Source organism: Saccostrea cucullata, unplaced genomic scaffold (genome assembly GCF_032062105.1).
Source record: "Saccostrea cucullata isolate Sc308-1 unplaced genomic scaffold, CSIRO_AGI_Scuc_v1 ctg13490, whole genome shotgun sequence".
Taxonomy (NCBI): Eukaryota; Metazoa; Mollusca; class Bivalvia; order Ostreida; family Ostreidae; genus Saccostrea; species Saccostrea cuccullata.
This window is the reverse complement of record NW_026930247.1, coordinates 25,880-40,963: the sequence shown is the minus strand read 5'-3', so window position 1 is coordinate 40,963 and position 15,084 is coordinate 25,880. Positions and strand designations below refer to the sequence as shown.

General features: G+C 31.3%; 1 protein-coding gene across 1 annotated transcript; it reads left to right on the top strand.

The window, feature by feature from the left end:
* Positions 1-146: 146 nt before the first annotated feature.
* Positions 147-14,337, top strand: LOC134283385 (MAM and LDL-receptor class A domain-containing protein 2-like). The gene is made up of 11 exons (XM_062765839.1): positions 147-362; positions 1,457-1,551; positions 4,124-4,271; positions 4,900-5,087; positions 5,410-5,479; positions 6,994-7,119; positions 7,408-7,524; positions 8,582-8,661; positions 8,905-9,034; positions 10,411-10,586; positions 13,947-14,337. Exons 3-11 carry the CDS (start codon positions 4,196-4,198, stop codon positions 14,034-14,036), a joined length of 1,053 nt encoding a protein of 350 aa, XP_062621823.1. The 5' UTR covers positions 147-362; positions 1,457-1,551; positions 4,124-4,195; the 3' UTR covers positions 14,037-14,337.
* Positions 14,338-15,084: the final 747 nt, after the last annotated feature.

The following is a 15,084-nucleotide window of genomic DNA, read 5'->3' as shown; positions in this document are numbered from 1 at the left end:
AACATTTGAGATTGACAATTTAACATTAAATTAAAAATATTCAGATATAAATATTGCAATAACCGGTGGCCGTACATTTCTGTGAAAAGTTTGCAAGGTGTAAATCGGCTTGAAAGGCGATAACGCATCGAATTCATCAGGCTAAGGATTCTATTTCGAAGGGTATATTATAAAAGGTTACTTGTGATCAGTAATAGTGAACATATTGTTGTCTGGGAATATTTTTGTTTGTGAAAGCGGATAATTAGTGCTAAAAAGACACAAGAAACACGTCCGAAGTTCAAGATTTATATAAAAAGTTGGAAGAAATTCGGTCACCTGAAAGGAATGGATGGATTCGATGGATTGAGACACTGTACCGAGTAAGTGAAATTGCAATCAAATATAAAATCTGATAAAAAAAAATATTTATTCTATGATGATTTCAGTATCTTAAGGCATATGTATTATGTTAACACGGAGACACTGGTGACAACTTGCATTGAAAGTGTATTACAGCGCCATTAGAGGTTGTCAGCTGTTCGCGGCGTTATTCATCTGCTTTAATATTTTCTAACAGATTTATTCATTTATCGTGAGTAGAATTTAATGAAAAAATATGGTTTAAGCAAACATCATGAAGATTTAACTTGAGGTGTACCAAAAAATAAGGATAAATGTAAGTGACTGTGTACATGTAACATAAGGCTGACAAAAGTGATAAAAACTTGTAAACAAAGGTAAGTTTCTATCTGTATGCTTTCTTTATACATACTATATACACAGGTTAATTTAATCGACAGAAAATATATGAAGTACGTGTTTACGTTGTAATTAAAAAAAATTACTTGCTTATTTTGTTCATTTTCTATACATGAAAAGCAAGCCCCTAGAGCAAGTCATTTTATATTTACGGTAGATGTAATTCCACCGTGTGATTCCGCCATGTATTGACATTTGACTTCAGACAAACTTCATCCAGAATTGAAGATATTTTCTCTCTGTATGTTTATATTATGGAAAGATACTACAAATGTATATATATATCATAATACATCCCGCTTGAAAGGTGGGATGATATACAGTGGACCCTCATTTATCCGGACGCTTTGGTTCCCAGTCAATTTGTCCGGATATGTGAAGCATCCGGATATCTGAATCACCAGTTAAACAAGACAGAATAACATTTTAAAATTTTGATCCGATGAAAAATCGTCCGGATACTGAAGCATCCGGATATCTTGCGTCTGGATATCTGTTCATCTGTCTTTCTGTCCGGATGTTACATTTTGGAGTTCCTATCTCCGATCTGACACTCCTCTTGATAAATATCATTAAAGTAAGAACTATTATAAAAAGCTGATGAGTAACATACATGCATGTACCTTAAAATTTGAAATGTAAATCTTCAAAGTTCGGTGTAAAATGTATAATGGCTACAATGAATAGTACATAAATTTGATCTGTTTCTTTACAGCCCTATCACTGAATTCATGCAATTTTGAAGATGACTTTGGGAGCTGTTTATTTAACCAAGATGACTCAGGCGATATTCTATGGAGCTTTAATTCGGTAAATCTGATTGAATGTGTACTTGGCAGCAATGCTTAATCAAGTATTCAAGAAAATTGTAAATTAATTCTTAGCAATTTATGATGAAATTGAATCAAGATTAAGATAGTACGATACTCAGGTTTACAAAAATAGCAGTTAAGTTATTAAAAATACTCATAAAAGCACACACAACGTTATGTAAATTTACTTAAAGTATTTCTTTAAAGTTAATGATTGAAATTAATCATATTCTATAGGGGGAATTGTCAAAAATGCAGTAAAGGCAATTTTGAATATCAGCAATGTGTTTTCTAATCTCAAATTACCGTTCACGGTAGCTCAGTCGGTAGAGCGCTCGCTTCGTGATCGGGAGGTCGTGAGTTTGTATCTCGGGCGCGACTGACCTAGTCGTTAAAATGGGTAGCAACTGTTCCTTCGCCATGCGCTCGGCACTTTCGGATTAGACCTTAAAAACCGAGGCCCCGTGTCAGCGGCAAGCGCTGGCAAGATAAAGATCCCTCACTGCTCAATGGCCCTGAGTGCCGAGTAAAAGTCAAAATTTGAAGCCCTTCACCGGCATACGGTGACGTCTCCATATGAGTGAAAAATTCTCGAGAGGGACGTTAAACAATATACAATCAATCAATCAATTAATCAATCAATCTTATCGCAAATTGATCAACAAATATATATTACGTTACAAAACGATAGGTATCCAGGCATTCAGTGAAATTGTCATGCATTTTCAACTTATTTGGTATTTTTGTTCTCTATTTCCGTCAAGTATTCTATAATGCATAGTGTAAAAGGCTTTTGCCATCATTGCCAAACACCACAAATCAATTCTAATTTATTATCATGCTAATAAGCTTATTTATCTAAGGCTGGATTCAAGAAAATCTTATTTAATCTCTAATCTGTAATTTTTTTTCTTCATACGGTACAAATGTCAACTTCTATAAGATCTTTTCCAAGATTTCCAAAATCTAAATCTTATCAGGATGAATAAAATGAAATTGTTGGATGAAAAAAAATTCGTTTTCAAGCTTCATTTTAATGCACTTCAAAGTAACTGTTAATTTTTGGAGTTATCTTTCCTGACTGAGGATCGGATATCCTCAAGGTATATTTAATATCAGGGATTAAAATAAATGTATTTAAAAAAGATCTAAAATCAAATGAAGAAAGTTAAAAAGTTAAAATAAAACCATGTAAAGTTTGAAAAAAAAAAGTTGAATATCATTTAGTAAAATGCATGTAATTGCATTGAAAAGTCGTCAAAACAATCATTATTTCATTAAAATATATACAAATGCATTGGAAAAGTCGCCGACATTTATTCAAAGAAAATGAAAAAAAATATTTTGTGAAAATTCAACGAGAGATGCATGTTTGAAAATTCATTTTTGCAATCGCATAATTAGGGAAATGATAGATTTTAGTGAAAATAAATGTATTTATAATCACCAAAATTGAATATAAGGACAACTATCAATAAGTATTAAAGAGTTATGGCATTGATTTTTTTTTATACTTTTATTCGCAGCTAGGATAAGGCTGCCTGTAAAATGTCAAACTGCTCAAACTGTAGTTACTTCTCTGAACTACCTAGATATGACGTCATCATAGAATATGACGTCAAGTCACTGCATACTTGAGCTGACATGACAGGGAAAGTGAGAAAATTTTTACATGATATGTAGATTTATTTTGGGAATTGTTATTTGATTCAAGTGTTAGGATTGTTTTTAAGATTGATCGTGCCGTTATGATGTAGAACATTTGAAATTTAAATATCCTTATTGCTCTTGCTTGTCCGATATGCACATATTCAAACAAAAGCAAAAGTTAATGTGTGAAATGCTCCCCTTACATGTCCGAAGACAGATTTTGAATTTATGTTTCTTGTTAATATTGACACTAGAGATAAACAAGGACAAATTGAAGATATTCTGTGTGAATCTACAAGAGAAGTATCTCCTCTAACTGAATATTGCTTGGGGATTGTGTGTAGTTCAACCATTTTTGAATAAATCGCGATCCATTTTCTAAATGAGCAAACTTTAAACCTGCCTTCAGCACTTTTTATGCACTAGAGATCACGATGAATTGATCTATGTAACAAAGTTTGCACAATTTGTTTGTTTTGACCATGTTCCAAAGCGATTTTTGTCCAACAATTAGGAATATCATAAATGTCCGTCAAGTGTCAACACAGTCATGTGACATCACATAAATGCACTAAAATAAAACCTGATTAAATTATTATCTCAAGTTGTCTGCTATTTCAAACGAGGGTTACATATTAAAATTAAAATATAACTCAGAATAGAATGTATATAATATGTATAGAAGGACATTCTTATCATAACTGCGTTTTGTACATGTTTTATTAGTTTACAAGTAAAAGATCGTTATGTAATGTCTTGTACAATGAAACAATACGTTGGGAGCGTCTTTAAAAATGGGTAGCTTTCTTCTAATGGAAATGGGAGGAAACGTAAGTCTTTCTCCTGAGTGGAAACAGCGCTAGCTAACTTATTGAAAAGATGACCTGGTAATCTTATAAATTTTTGGTAATTTTGTACAGAGACTTTGTGGGGACAATTACGGTAATGACGGACCATGTTTAACACACGACACTGGTTACCAGTTCCTAACTATGACACCATACTACGACGATGTCTCATACACCACCGAATCAAAAGCCATAATCAAAACAACTGCCAAGTTTGAAGGTTATTTAATGAGTATATAAACATGTGCTTGCAAAGTAATTGTTATGAATGAAAATGTTTAAGAACAATTAGTTTTGAATTTTTTTTAATATGGCAAAGGATGTATAATTTTTCTGTTTAGATAAAAAAACAATCCTTCCTATTTTCGTGTAGAAATATATGAAAATCTATATATTTTTTATTCTTTGTCTCAACAGGCATTTCAGGGAAAATAAACGATGCTCTTTATACTTAAATTCAATTTGTCTGTGAAACTTGATGAAATATTGAAATATTTACTCTGGGTTTTTTTTATAGTTAATTCCCAACTTTCCAGAACTTTTAAATGAGTACGTTTTTAGGGCTTTAAAGTTTTGGCTTTCATTGAACATCCAACGCTGAAAATATTATACAGCTTCAGCATTTTTTGACCTTTTAACACAAAACATTCAACGTTTAAATTTAAGTTTAATATTCAAAGTTGTTTTTAAGAAAAAGTCGGTGAGGTTTCAACGTTGAAGCAACGATGAAATTTACATACTGAACGTAGCAACTCTTATTCCCCTCCTTTTAAATAAAGAACCGATTTTGCTCTTTACTTGATGAATAGTGAATGAAATTTACCAAATTTTGAGATTTTTTTTTTTAGCCAATAACCGATGCCTATCTTTCGACTATGCCATTGGTGAATTTTCCTCGGACGGAACACCAGCTGAGATAAACGTTTATGTAGACGGCAACGGGAAGAAAATGCACAAAATATACAATATCAAAACAACGTCAAATTATGAATGGCTGAATGCAAAAGTATCTATTAAATCCATGGAAGATCTTGTGGTATAGTATTTTTTATATAAATAAAATATGAATATATTTTTAAAGAGTTATTAATGTGTAGTTTCATTGAAACGATACATTTACCAACGAAGACATTTAAGGCATTACATACACAATATTTAACTTAAAAACTACCGCTTGAATATAACTAAACTCCTTCATTGGAAATACATCCTCTGTATTAGATTTTTTAAAATTCGGATGCCATGTCTATTTTTTAGTTAATAATTTATACATTAATATCTTAAAAGCATGATCATTTTTTTCTGTAAAACACAGATAATTTTATTCACATAAATTTTATAATAAATATATTTACTAGATAACAATAGAGGGCGTTTTTGGATCTCCAATTCTTGGAATGGACAATATATTCCTTTGTCCAGGATTATGTAAGTGTTGAATTTAAAACTATATATTTTTTTCAAATATAGTACAACTTGCACTGCTGTACTCCATTTGCAATTGAATGTATGCGCAGTATACCTAAGGCTGCAAAAAGAGAGGTGGGGTCCAAATTATAGGGAAATGTTTACCCTGACGTCACACACAATTACTAACTCGACGAATTACCGCACAATAAAATCATTTACAATTTTAAACTGCTTGATATAGACTATATCAAAACTTACTCTTACATACAAGGTTGTCTAGTTTAATCCAAAACAGCAAGATATGAATGATTTTTTTTATCGCAATACACTTGTCTATGTGACATCATATCGTAAAATTTGTAAAGTTTTTACGCAGTACAGTTGAGTGTTCAATAGAAATATTGACAATTTTCTGTGATAAAAGATGCATTTATAATCTGGATGGCAATTTTTTGAGGACGATTAAAGTCAATAATTAGATTTGTCACCTGATGCGGCAGGCACGTGATTTTAGCCCATTTAATTGCATTTATTTAACCTATAATTTGACTAGTAAAAGAACATGAGTAATTTAAAAAAAAAACTCTGAAAACAAGGTACAGTTTCAATACAAATTATAAAATATGAAAGCAAAATAATTAATTGAAAGTCAGTCTTTGTAAATCATAGGAATATAAGGATATAAAAAAGAATCGTTTTTCTAATATGACCACCCTTAATGCTAGTTTTGACGCCATTAACTTGTGTATTTCCCATATTTTCTACAAAATTTGTGGAAGACATCAATTTTCAATTGAATCATCTTTCGGAAAGCATACTCTGCCACCGAAAAAAGCACATAAAAGTCATTCCGATACTTTTTTGCAATAAACTTAGAAATGTACTAAAATTATGATGTCTTATTTCAAGAATGGTCGTCATTCATGCCATATTCTTTAATAATAGATCATATTTATCTACTTAACTAATGTTAAAGCCAATATGTATTTACTTTTTGAGAATACATTGAATTTTTAGGGTACAAAAATGCTTATAAAACCTTACCTTCATCTATAGTTTATAAATATTTGCAACATGCATTACTTTTCTCTGAGAAGTGCCACGATCCTATCTAGGTTCTGCAAATAAAGTAATGTTATAAAATGAGTCCGTGCAGTGGAACCATGTCGTTGTTCTTGATTTTTCAATGAGAATTATGCATATCCGCTGAGAGGCCAACATTACAGATGCTGTATTTTTTTCCTGGTCAACGGCTATGCGAATTTCATGAAATCTTGCGAAGAAATAAAGTATATCCTTATAAAATAAAATACTAGTATTCGTCTTGCAGCAAAGCAAATGTAATTTGAGCAATTAATTAATGGAAAAATAGAATTTATCAGTCACAGCCGTCGTTGTACAAGCTTTTATTTTTCGATATTTTCAATAGGGTATTTTTCTTTACTTTAGAACAATTGTACTTAATCGTTGTAAACAAACTACATGATTGTATCTATTCCTTGATAGAAACTACCTTTTGTTTAAAAATGCAGGTTCTAAATGTAATCCTAATCCGTGCAAAAATGGGGGAACCTGCCAAGAATCGAATTCATACACAGGAACCGGAACTGAATTCAAGTGTACATGTCCCGAAAGGTATACGGGAGAAGTGTGTGAAAGTAAGCATATTCTTTATAGAAACCGTTCATGTTAAAGGTATAAATGATGGAAAACATAAAACAAATATTAAAGAAAAGTATATTAATCGGACTACTGAAACTACTAACAGCAGTTGTTTATATTTAAAAATGGTTACATAATAAAAATGTTTATTTAAAAAAAAATTAAATTAAGTTGATAATTACTTAATTTACAAAATTTCATATTACATATACACAGCATCAGAATCAAACAAGCTTTGCTGTATTGACAATGCTTTTGAATTACTTGTTTGTTACTATATTTAGTCGATGTGTGTTTCAACAATGGGTGTCAAAATGGCGGATCATGTGTAGCAGACAAGAACAATATACGAGGGTATAATTGCAGCTGCATAAAGGGTTTTCTTGGAGAAAAGTGCGAAGGTGAAATGTATCTAACCCATTACTTTAGTATGAAATATTGAAATAACAAAAATGTCTTTCTTTTGTTGTTAGTACTTGATTTATTGTCTCAGCTATTGCAGAAAAAAACGCATGCATGTCATGTGATTTTTTTTTCTGCAAAAGCTGAGCCCTTAATTCCCGAACTAAGAAGCAAAGAAAAACATTTTATTGTTTATATTTAGACACTGGATTGACGACGGATTTTTTCCCGTTATTTCCTGATCATGACAAGGAGCACACGGCAGGTGTGACCGGTCCTCAGAGGATGCTCACTCCTCCATGGCACCTGATCCCACCTCTGTTGTTTCGGGGGTCCGTGTTTGCTCTGCTCTTATTTTGTTTTGTTTATGAACTTTGAGTTTGAATACTGTTCGTTATCTCCATATAATTGTTTATATTTTCATTTGTTTAAAAAGAAATTAAAAGTAAAATTATCTGTGTTAAGTATTGTAATATTGATGAATATGTCAGCATGTTTAACTGATGGAACATCCATGATCAAGATATCTGTAACGTGCCTGGCTTATTGTTGTTAATGCACGGATTAATGGCAATGGTCTTTATAAGAAATGAAGGACAAAATTTAGTGGATGAAAATATTAAAGGAATCACTGTTTAGTTTTGAGAGTATGCCAGGGCATCATCAATAGTGGAAAACATGGGATAATTTGCATAACGGGCGAAGCCCGTGTTTTATCCCACTATTGTTGATGTCCCTGGCATACTCTCAAAACTAGACAGTGATTTCTTATATTTCCATTTCATTAAAATTATAGACTATTAGATTTAAATTACACGAGGACTTCCGTGCCAATTCCAATAGTCCTAGCACACTGACGTCAAACACAAAGGCAGCCGCACGAGATTTACATGCATATTTGGCCTTAATAGCGTCAGACAGTCACACAGAGACAGATGCGCACGAGATTTGCATTAAGTTAAAAATTAAGCCAAAAATAAAATTCTCGCAAATAAAAATAGTTATTTACAGTAGTTTTGGAAAAATTTATGTGGGTATTTTTATTTTCAACATTAGGTCGTTCCTGTCGTTTTGAAGTTGATGAAGACCCAGCTTGCTTTTTGAAAACTGATAATGAAAATTGGTTTAGGAAAATGGTAAAAATGTGTTTGAATCAACATTACTTTGTCTAATTTTACCCTTGTATATTGGAATAAAAGATTTTCAATAAAGCTTTTTTGGGATGAAGTTTGAGTGCACAATGAAATATATATATATCATTCATTTATTATGATTTTAAATGTTCTGTAACGAAATAAAATGAATTTTCTAATTATTGAATTGAGCCTCATTTGTTTTATTATCATTATTGTGCGAAGTTGACATCATTATTATTTCAGGGAAAAACTCCATCACGTTGGACAGGACCATCATATGCATATGACGGATATTACTATTTTTATTTCGAAGCATCCAATCGTATAGAGGGGGAATTTTATTACATCTATGATGACCGTATTGCATTTGAGAGTAAGCGTTATATGGAATACTTCTTATTTTCATATTACAAATTGCTTTCATAAGGATACGGAGATAACGAACAGTATTCAATCTCAAAGTCCATAAAACAATAAAAAATGGGAGCAGAGCAAACACGGATCTCCCGGATCTCCGAAACATCAGAGGTGGGATCAGGTGTTATGGAGGAGTGAGCATCCCTTGCTGAACGGTCTCACCCCTCGTGCGTGTGCGATCGATTCAATAGATTCAATAAACATACATTTTTTTCGATGAACAAATAAACATACGTAAAGACACCAAAATAATTTCACTGACATTGATTCTCACTTATGATTGACAAACTGCTTAATGGAATTTATATTAATATCAATAATGTGATTGGAAAACTGTTGATTGAAAGTCAGTGTCGAAATTGATGAGTTCAGCACACATTTAATTTTAACTGCTTAAATGTTTTTTATCACTTGTGATGCTTAAAATTTTCCAGTACAAGATCCATTTTTTGGTCAAATTTTGCCATTTGTTATTTTTAAAGGCATAATCAACTTATTTTGTACGACCAATAAAAAAATCAAATGAAAAAAAAACATGGATAAACAAAACAAAACTTGAATCACAAGATAAAACAAGCTAGCAGTTATAAAAATAATTATCACACATTCTTTCATTTAATTTCTACCTCACATAAATGATATCTTCCTACCCTCTTCCCCCATCCCCTTTCAAAAATCAAAAAAAGGAGGCCAACATTAAAATAAAAAAAAATTAAAAACTTTTAAATTCAGTGAATCCTAAATATATATGATATTTTAAAACGATACTGATAAACATAAAAATTATTTAAACATATACAATTTGTAAAGAGTCTATTCATATATCATAGATTATTAGCATGTTGGTCAGGTACACAAAAATGATTTTGCAATTGATAATAATAATTCATCAGTTGAAAGTAAAAGTATTGAATTTTCTCTTTAGTTGTTATTATGCATGACCTACTTATTTTATTTTAACTGAATTTCTTATCTTTGATAATTTTAATATAACTTATATAAGTTGTGATAGAAATAAACGTTTCTCATCCACTACCCACATTTGCAATTTTTCAGTATCAACTTATTCTATGGAGTATATGCAAATATGATATCAATCTCATGATTGAAAACAACTTTTGTGAAAAAAATATAATACTTACTGTATACAAGGAAAATTCATCCTTGTTTATTTTCGCCCTTTTGCCATAATCAGTATAATTTCCTAAGTGCAAGAGTGATTGGACGAAGTTAAAACGGAGGGGGGGGGCAAATTGTTTGAATGTGAAAATGATCGAAAATAATACGGTCGCAAAAATAACCATGTACACAATACGACAATTATCTTTGCAGACAAGACATATTGCCTAAGCCTGGCCTATCACATGTATGGAATCGGTATGGGGTCATTTGAAATCCAGACCACCAGTGATGCCGAGGGATATAAGACATACTTTTCCGTCTCTGGAAATCAAGGGGAAAAATGGCATAATGTTGACGTTAATCTGCCTCTAAATGAAGCCACTTGGGTAAAACACACTCTTCAAGTATTTTCAATGGAGAAAATTTTTAATTTTTCATGAAAAGGCATATTTAATTAATATCCCTTTCTTTAGTTCAAAGCAATTTATGTAGAAAACCTAACCAATCTTTAACTAATGTGAAGTTTATTTATTTAATGCAATATTTAATGAAATACATGTACAAGAGGTAAAACCATGATCACAATTAATTGAGATTTTTTTAACTTACTATTTCTTTATGAGAAGGGTCAGGTACATGTATCATATATATATATATATATATACTGCCATTCTCTTTTTATTCCTTTGTTTTGTAACATGATTTGGTATTATTGTGTCTGAAATCATGTTGTTTTCTTATATTTCGAATTAAACTGGATCAAAAGCTAAGAATATAGATAGTCAACCATTGAAAAGCACATTTTGACTGAAAAGGCTTTGAAAAGTTAAATATATTATTTGTATTAAAAACCTTGTTTAATTCAAACAAAATTCAATACTATCCAAAAAAGTTAAACTGTTGAAAAAAAGATATGGTACGAGGGTTAATCCAAAATTAATGACACAACTTTAATAAATTTGCTTTAAGTCGACAAGAAAACAAAAAAAAATTATACATTATAGAAGAAGCTTTATTTATTTTAATTCAGACCTGAATAATTCTACGGAATATGATGTATACTTTACAAAATATTGGATGTTAAGGGTCCTCAACACCATGTGACTTCTGACGTATGCAGAGAAAAAATATTTTTACTTCCGGTTTTATGTAGTTTGTCCACTAACGATTTGCCGAGGGACCGCCGTAAGGAGTCTTTCAAACGCTTTAGAGATAAAAGTTTTGTAAGGGAATCGTATGTACTACACTGAGAGCGACACCCTAATCAAAAGCAATTAACATTTTGCATGGTCACGGAGTTAACGATAGAAAAAGATGTCCGTTTTCTTCCCATAAAAGAACAACAAACGCCTGGGTTTATGCTGCATTATTATTTGTAATTAACGGATGTCAGTATTTTTGTATTGAATTTATACTTTCAGAGTAATAAACCCATTGTTAACAGAGTCTGTTTGTGTTGAAAGTTAATATTTTTATGCATCAATCTGTGCGTTTCAATACCATATAATCTCACTGTGTGTTTATTAATATTGTTAAAAAAGTGTGCGTATCTAGTTTTCCTATTTAATATCTAGCCAGTTCAGAAGCCAATAATGAGTAGTTATAGCCATACGTATGCGGAGACTTGCCAAAATTTTTTTGAGTCCTAGGCAATAGGAAAAATAACTGCAAAAATTTAAAGGAACATTGATACTAAAGATTTGAAAGTATTTTTCTACATCAGTGCATTTAATTTAACTCAATTTTTTTATGTATCTAATTCATTCATGTCTTTACTGTACAAAAGGAGTCTTCCTTGATTTTTCTCTCTATATGCATTTCAGAAAAAAATAGTTTTATTTATTTTTTATGAGTGAATTTAATTTCTCTAAAATTTCTCTAAAAAATTTATCAATTGATAAAAATTAAGTTTTTATGTTTATTCTGTGATCTTAAAAATATATGATATGTTAAGACATAATTTGGTGTGATACATGTAGGTATGAAAGCGCCTTGTGAAAAATATCTTGAAACATGTGATATTATTATTTTTAAAAAAAAATCTGTATAAATTATATTGTTATTCCTGGCCAGGTTTTAAAGGTTAATATGCATGTTCAAAGTAATGCTCAGTAACATGAGAACATAAGTTGTGTGCGTGTGGAGGACCTTTAAAAAATGAGCGTTTATGGTAGTCGCCGCACCTAAATACAAAGTCGTGTGACATATAGGCATCTTCATACTTTTAAGAGTTTCCCCTTCGTTTCATTAAAACAAGTTTAATTTAATTTTGTTTATATTCTCGCGTCTCATTGCTTGATTTCCAAAAAGGAACGCAAAATATTTTGTATAATCTGGTTTGGTATGGGGATTCACTCCCTTGACGACCAGCTTAATAATCTTATCCATGCAACCTCTTCATTTCCAGTCCTCGGAGTCCATGGAAAATTCAAGATTAAAAAACCTTATCTTTAAATTCAAACACTATTCGATCTTACCTCACGTAAACACACATCGTGGATGCTAGATCTATGTATCATTTATTACCTCCCCTCTTTTCACATCACTTAAATTACTACGGTTGTACATGTATTATTGATCGATAAATTTGAACTCATAAAAAGAACACACTTTTAGATCAAAAGATTATTTTGAAATTGAATTATAAGGAATGACTCAAATTGTTGGCCAAATTATCGAGTATAATCTGGTTTGGGTCAGTTGACGCTTTTTTTATAATCTGCTTCGCGGATTATAATGCGTAAACTGACCCAAACAAGATTATACTCGATAATATGGCCAACAATTAGAGTCATTCCTTAAATAAACTAACAAAACTTTAGAAATAGTTAAGCTGTAGATAGTCAATTAAGAAGTGTCATTAATATCCTTAAATGGAATAAAATGAGAGCGATTGAGATTAATCTTCTGTTGAATAAACTACAATTAAATGAAACAATATTATATTAGAAGAAATATAATTAATTGTTCTATTTTTATGATGAATTTACCTGACACACAGGAATATTGTAAAGATTGAATTTTTAATTTCAAATAAGGTATGCACTTAGGATATTGAAATGTGCTAATGACCTAAATACAGTACATATATTATGCATTTATGACTTGACTGTCCATCGATGGGACAAAACTTCACACAGTAAAAAATAGGTTATACAATGATATTTCCAGAAGTATTTAAGTCTGTGATAAAAGAACAGCTGAATAAAAAAAAAATCAGGTTTAAAAACAATTTCCGTTTTTGCACTTCTATTTTCCGTCGATATCTCATAACAAGCCTTAACAGTGCTGCGTAAGCCCAGGGGTTAAATTACGGGAGGGGGTTCTGTCCACAGGTACCTTTGAATATATGTTTGTCTTTTTCATTTTATGAAAATATACACTTTAAAACCTGAAGATCCGTTGTGATGCGGTGACACCATCTATGCTCTTTGATTTAAAGATCTTTAAAATAATTATCAAATGATCTTAATAAAATTGGATTTTTAATGTTAATTAGAATCATATCTGTGCATCTTTTTGTATTTTGTATTTGTTAATATGACGCAAAATATAACAGGTATGGACACTGAGAAATTGCTTTTGGATCAACCCTTGTAAATATCTTTTTATCTTAAAAAATTCTCTATGATGTGCATGTATATATTACTGATTGCGCGGAATGTTTGAAGTGAACTTAAGATTGAAGTAAACTTGAGCCAGACGTTTTGTTGATAGAATTACATTGTATTTTTTTCTATATTTAGATTATTATTGGGGCAATTAGAGGAAAAACGTACAGGAATGACATTGCAATCGACGACGTCATTCTCATGCCATCCCCTTGTCTGCCATGACGTTATAAAAGAAAAAGAACGTTTGAACAATATAGATTATATTCAAATGATTTATATGATACTTTTGTAGTCCTTCAAATATATCAAATTTTCAAGTTAATGAATAATTTTTAACATTTGCATTATGTATAATATTTCATTGTACATTTACCATTTTATACATGTAACTAGACTTTCTAACATTTACTATCTAACAATTTCCCATAGTTTTATGCCTTAAAGATTTGTTAATGTTTTTCAGATATTCTAGGCTAAGAATCATTGCTTACTGTTTTCTTTGTAACTCTTTATATTGAATGTTATATAAGCGTACCAAAATTTGTTCATTTCAATTCATATTCATAATAAAATCTCATGTTACCCTCTTTACTTTGTTTTACTTTTTACTTGGAATAAACAATATTGATATTGATTTATCGATTTTAAGTTGCATTACTCTCCTTTTGAGAAATTTTCACTCAAAAAGAGAGGTCACCATATACTGCTGAAAGGCTTCAAACTAAGACATTTACTTTGCACTCAGGCCATTTTAAAACAGTAAGGATTGCTAATCATGCCATTGCTTGCCACGACAAGGGGCCTTGGTTTTTTGAGGTCTCATCTGAAGGGTCTGCAATTTTCATTATTATCTCCCCCGCTTGAAAAGTGTGAGGGTACTGTATACACATGTACAGGGAAATTTTCGCCCCCGTTTTATTTTCGCCCATTTCGCCCTCTCCTTGATTGGGCGAATTTAAAACGGGGTGAATTCAAATTATACCTCATACTTTCTTAAACAGAACTATGACTGGGCGCATTTAAAACTGGGCAAAATTGTTCACAAGTTCAAAAGGGCGAAAATAACAAGGGGCGAAAATAACCCTGTATACAGTATAAAGTAATCGGGGCGTCTTTTCGTCCTCCATCTGATACGCTTTTGGGTACCCATATCCTCTCTGCAATTTCTCCAAATACCACTGAAAGAAATCTGGCGAGACTTTTTATAACATATTAAACTTGTGCAGTTGATATTTTTACTTTTTTATCAGGCATACATTTTGGGTTTCCC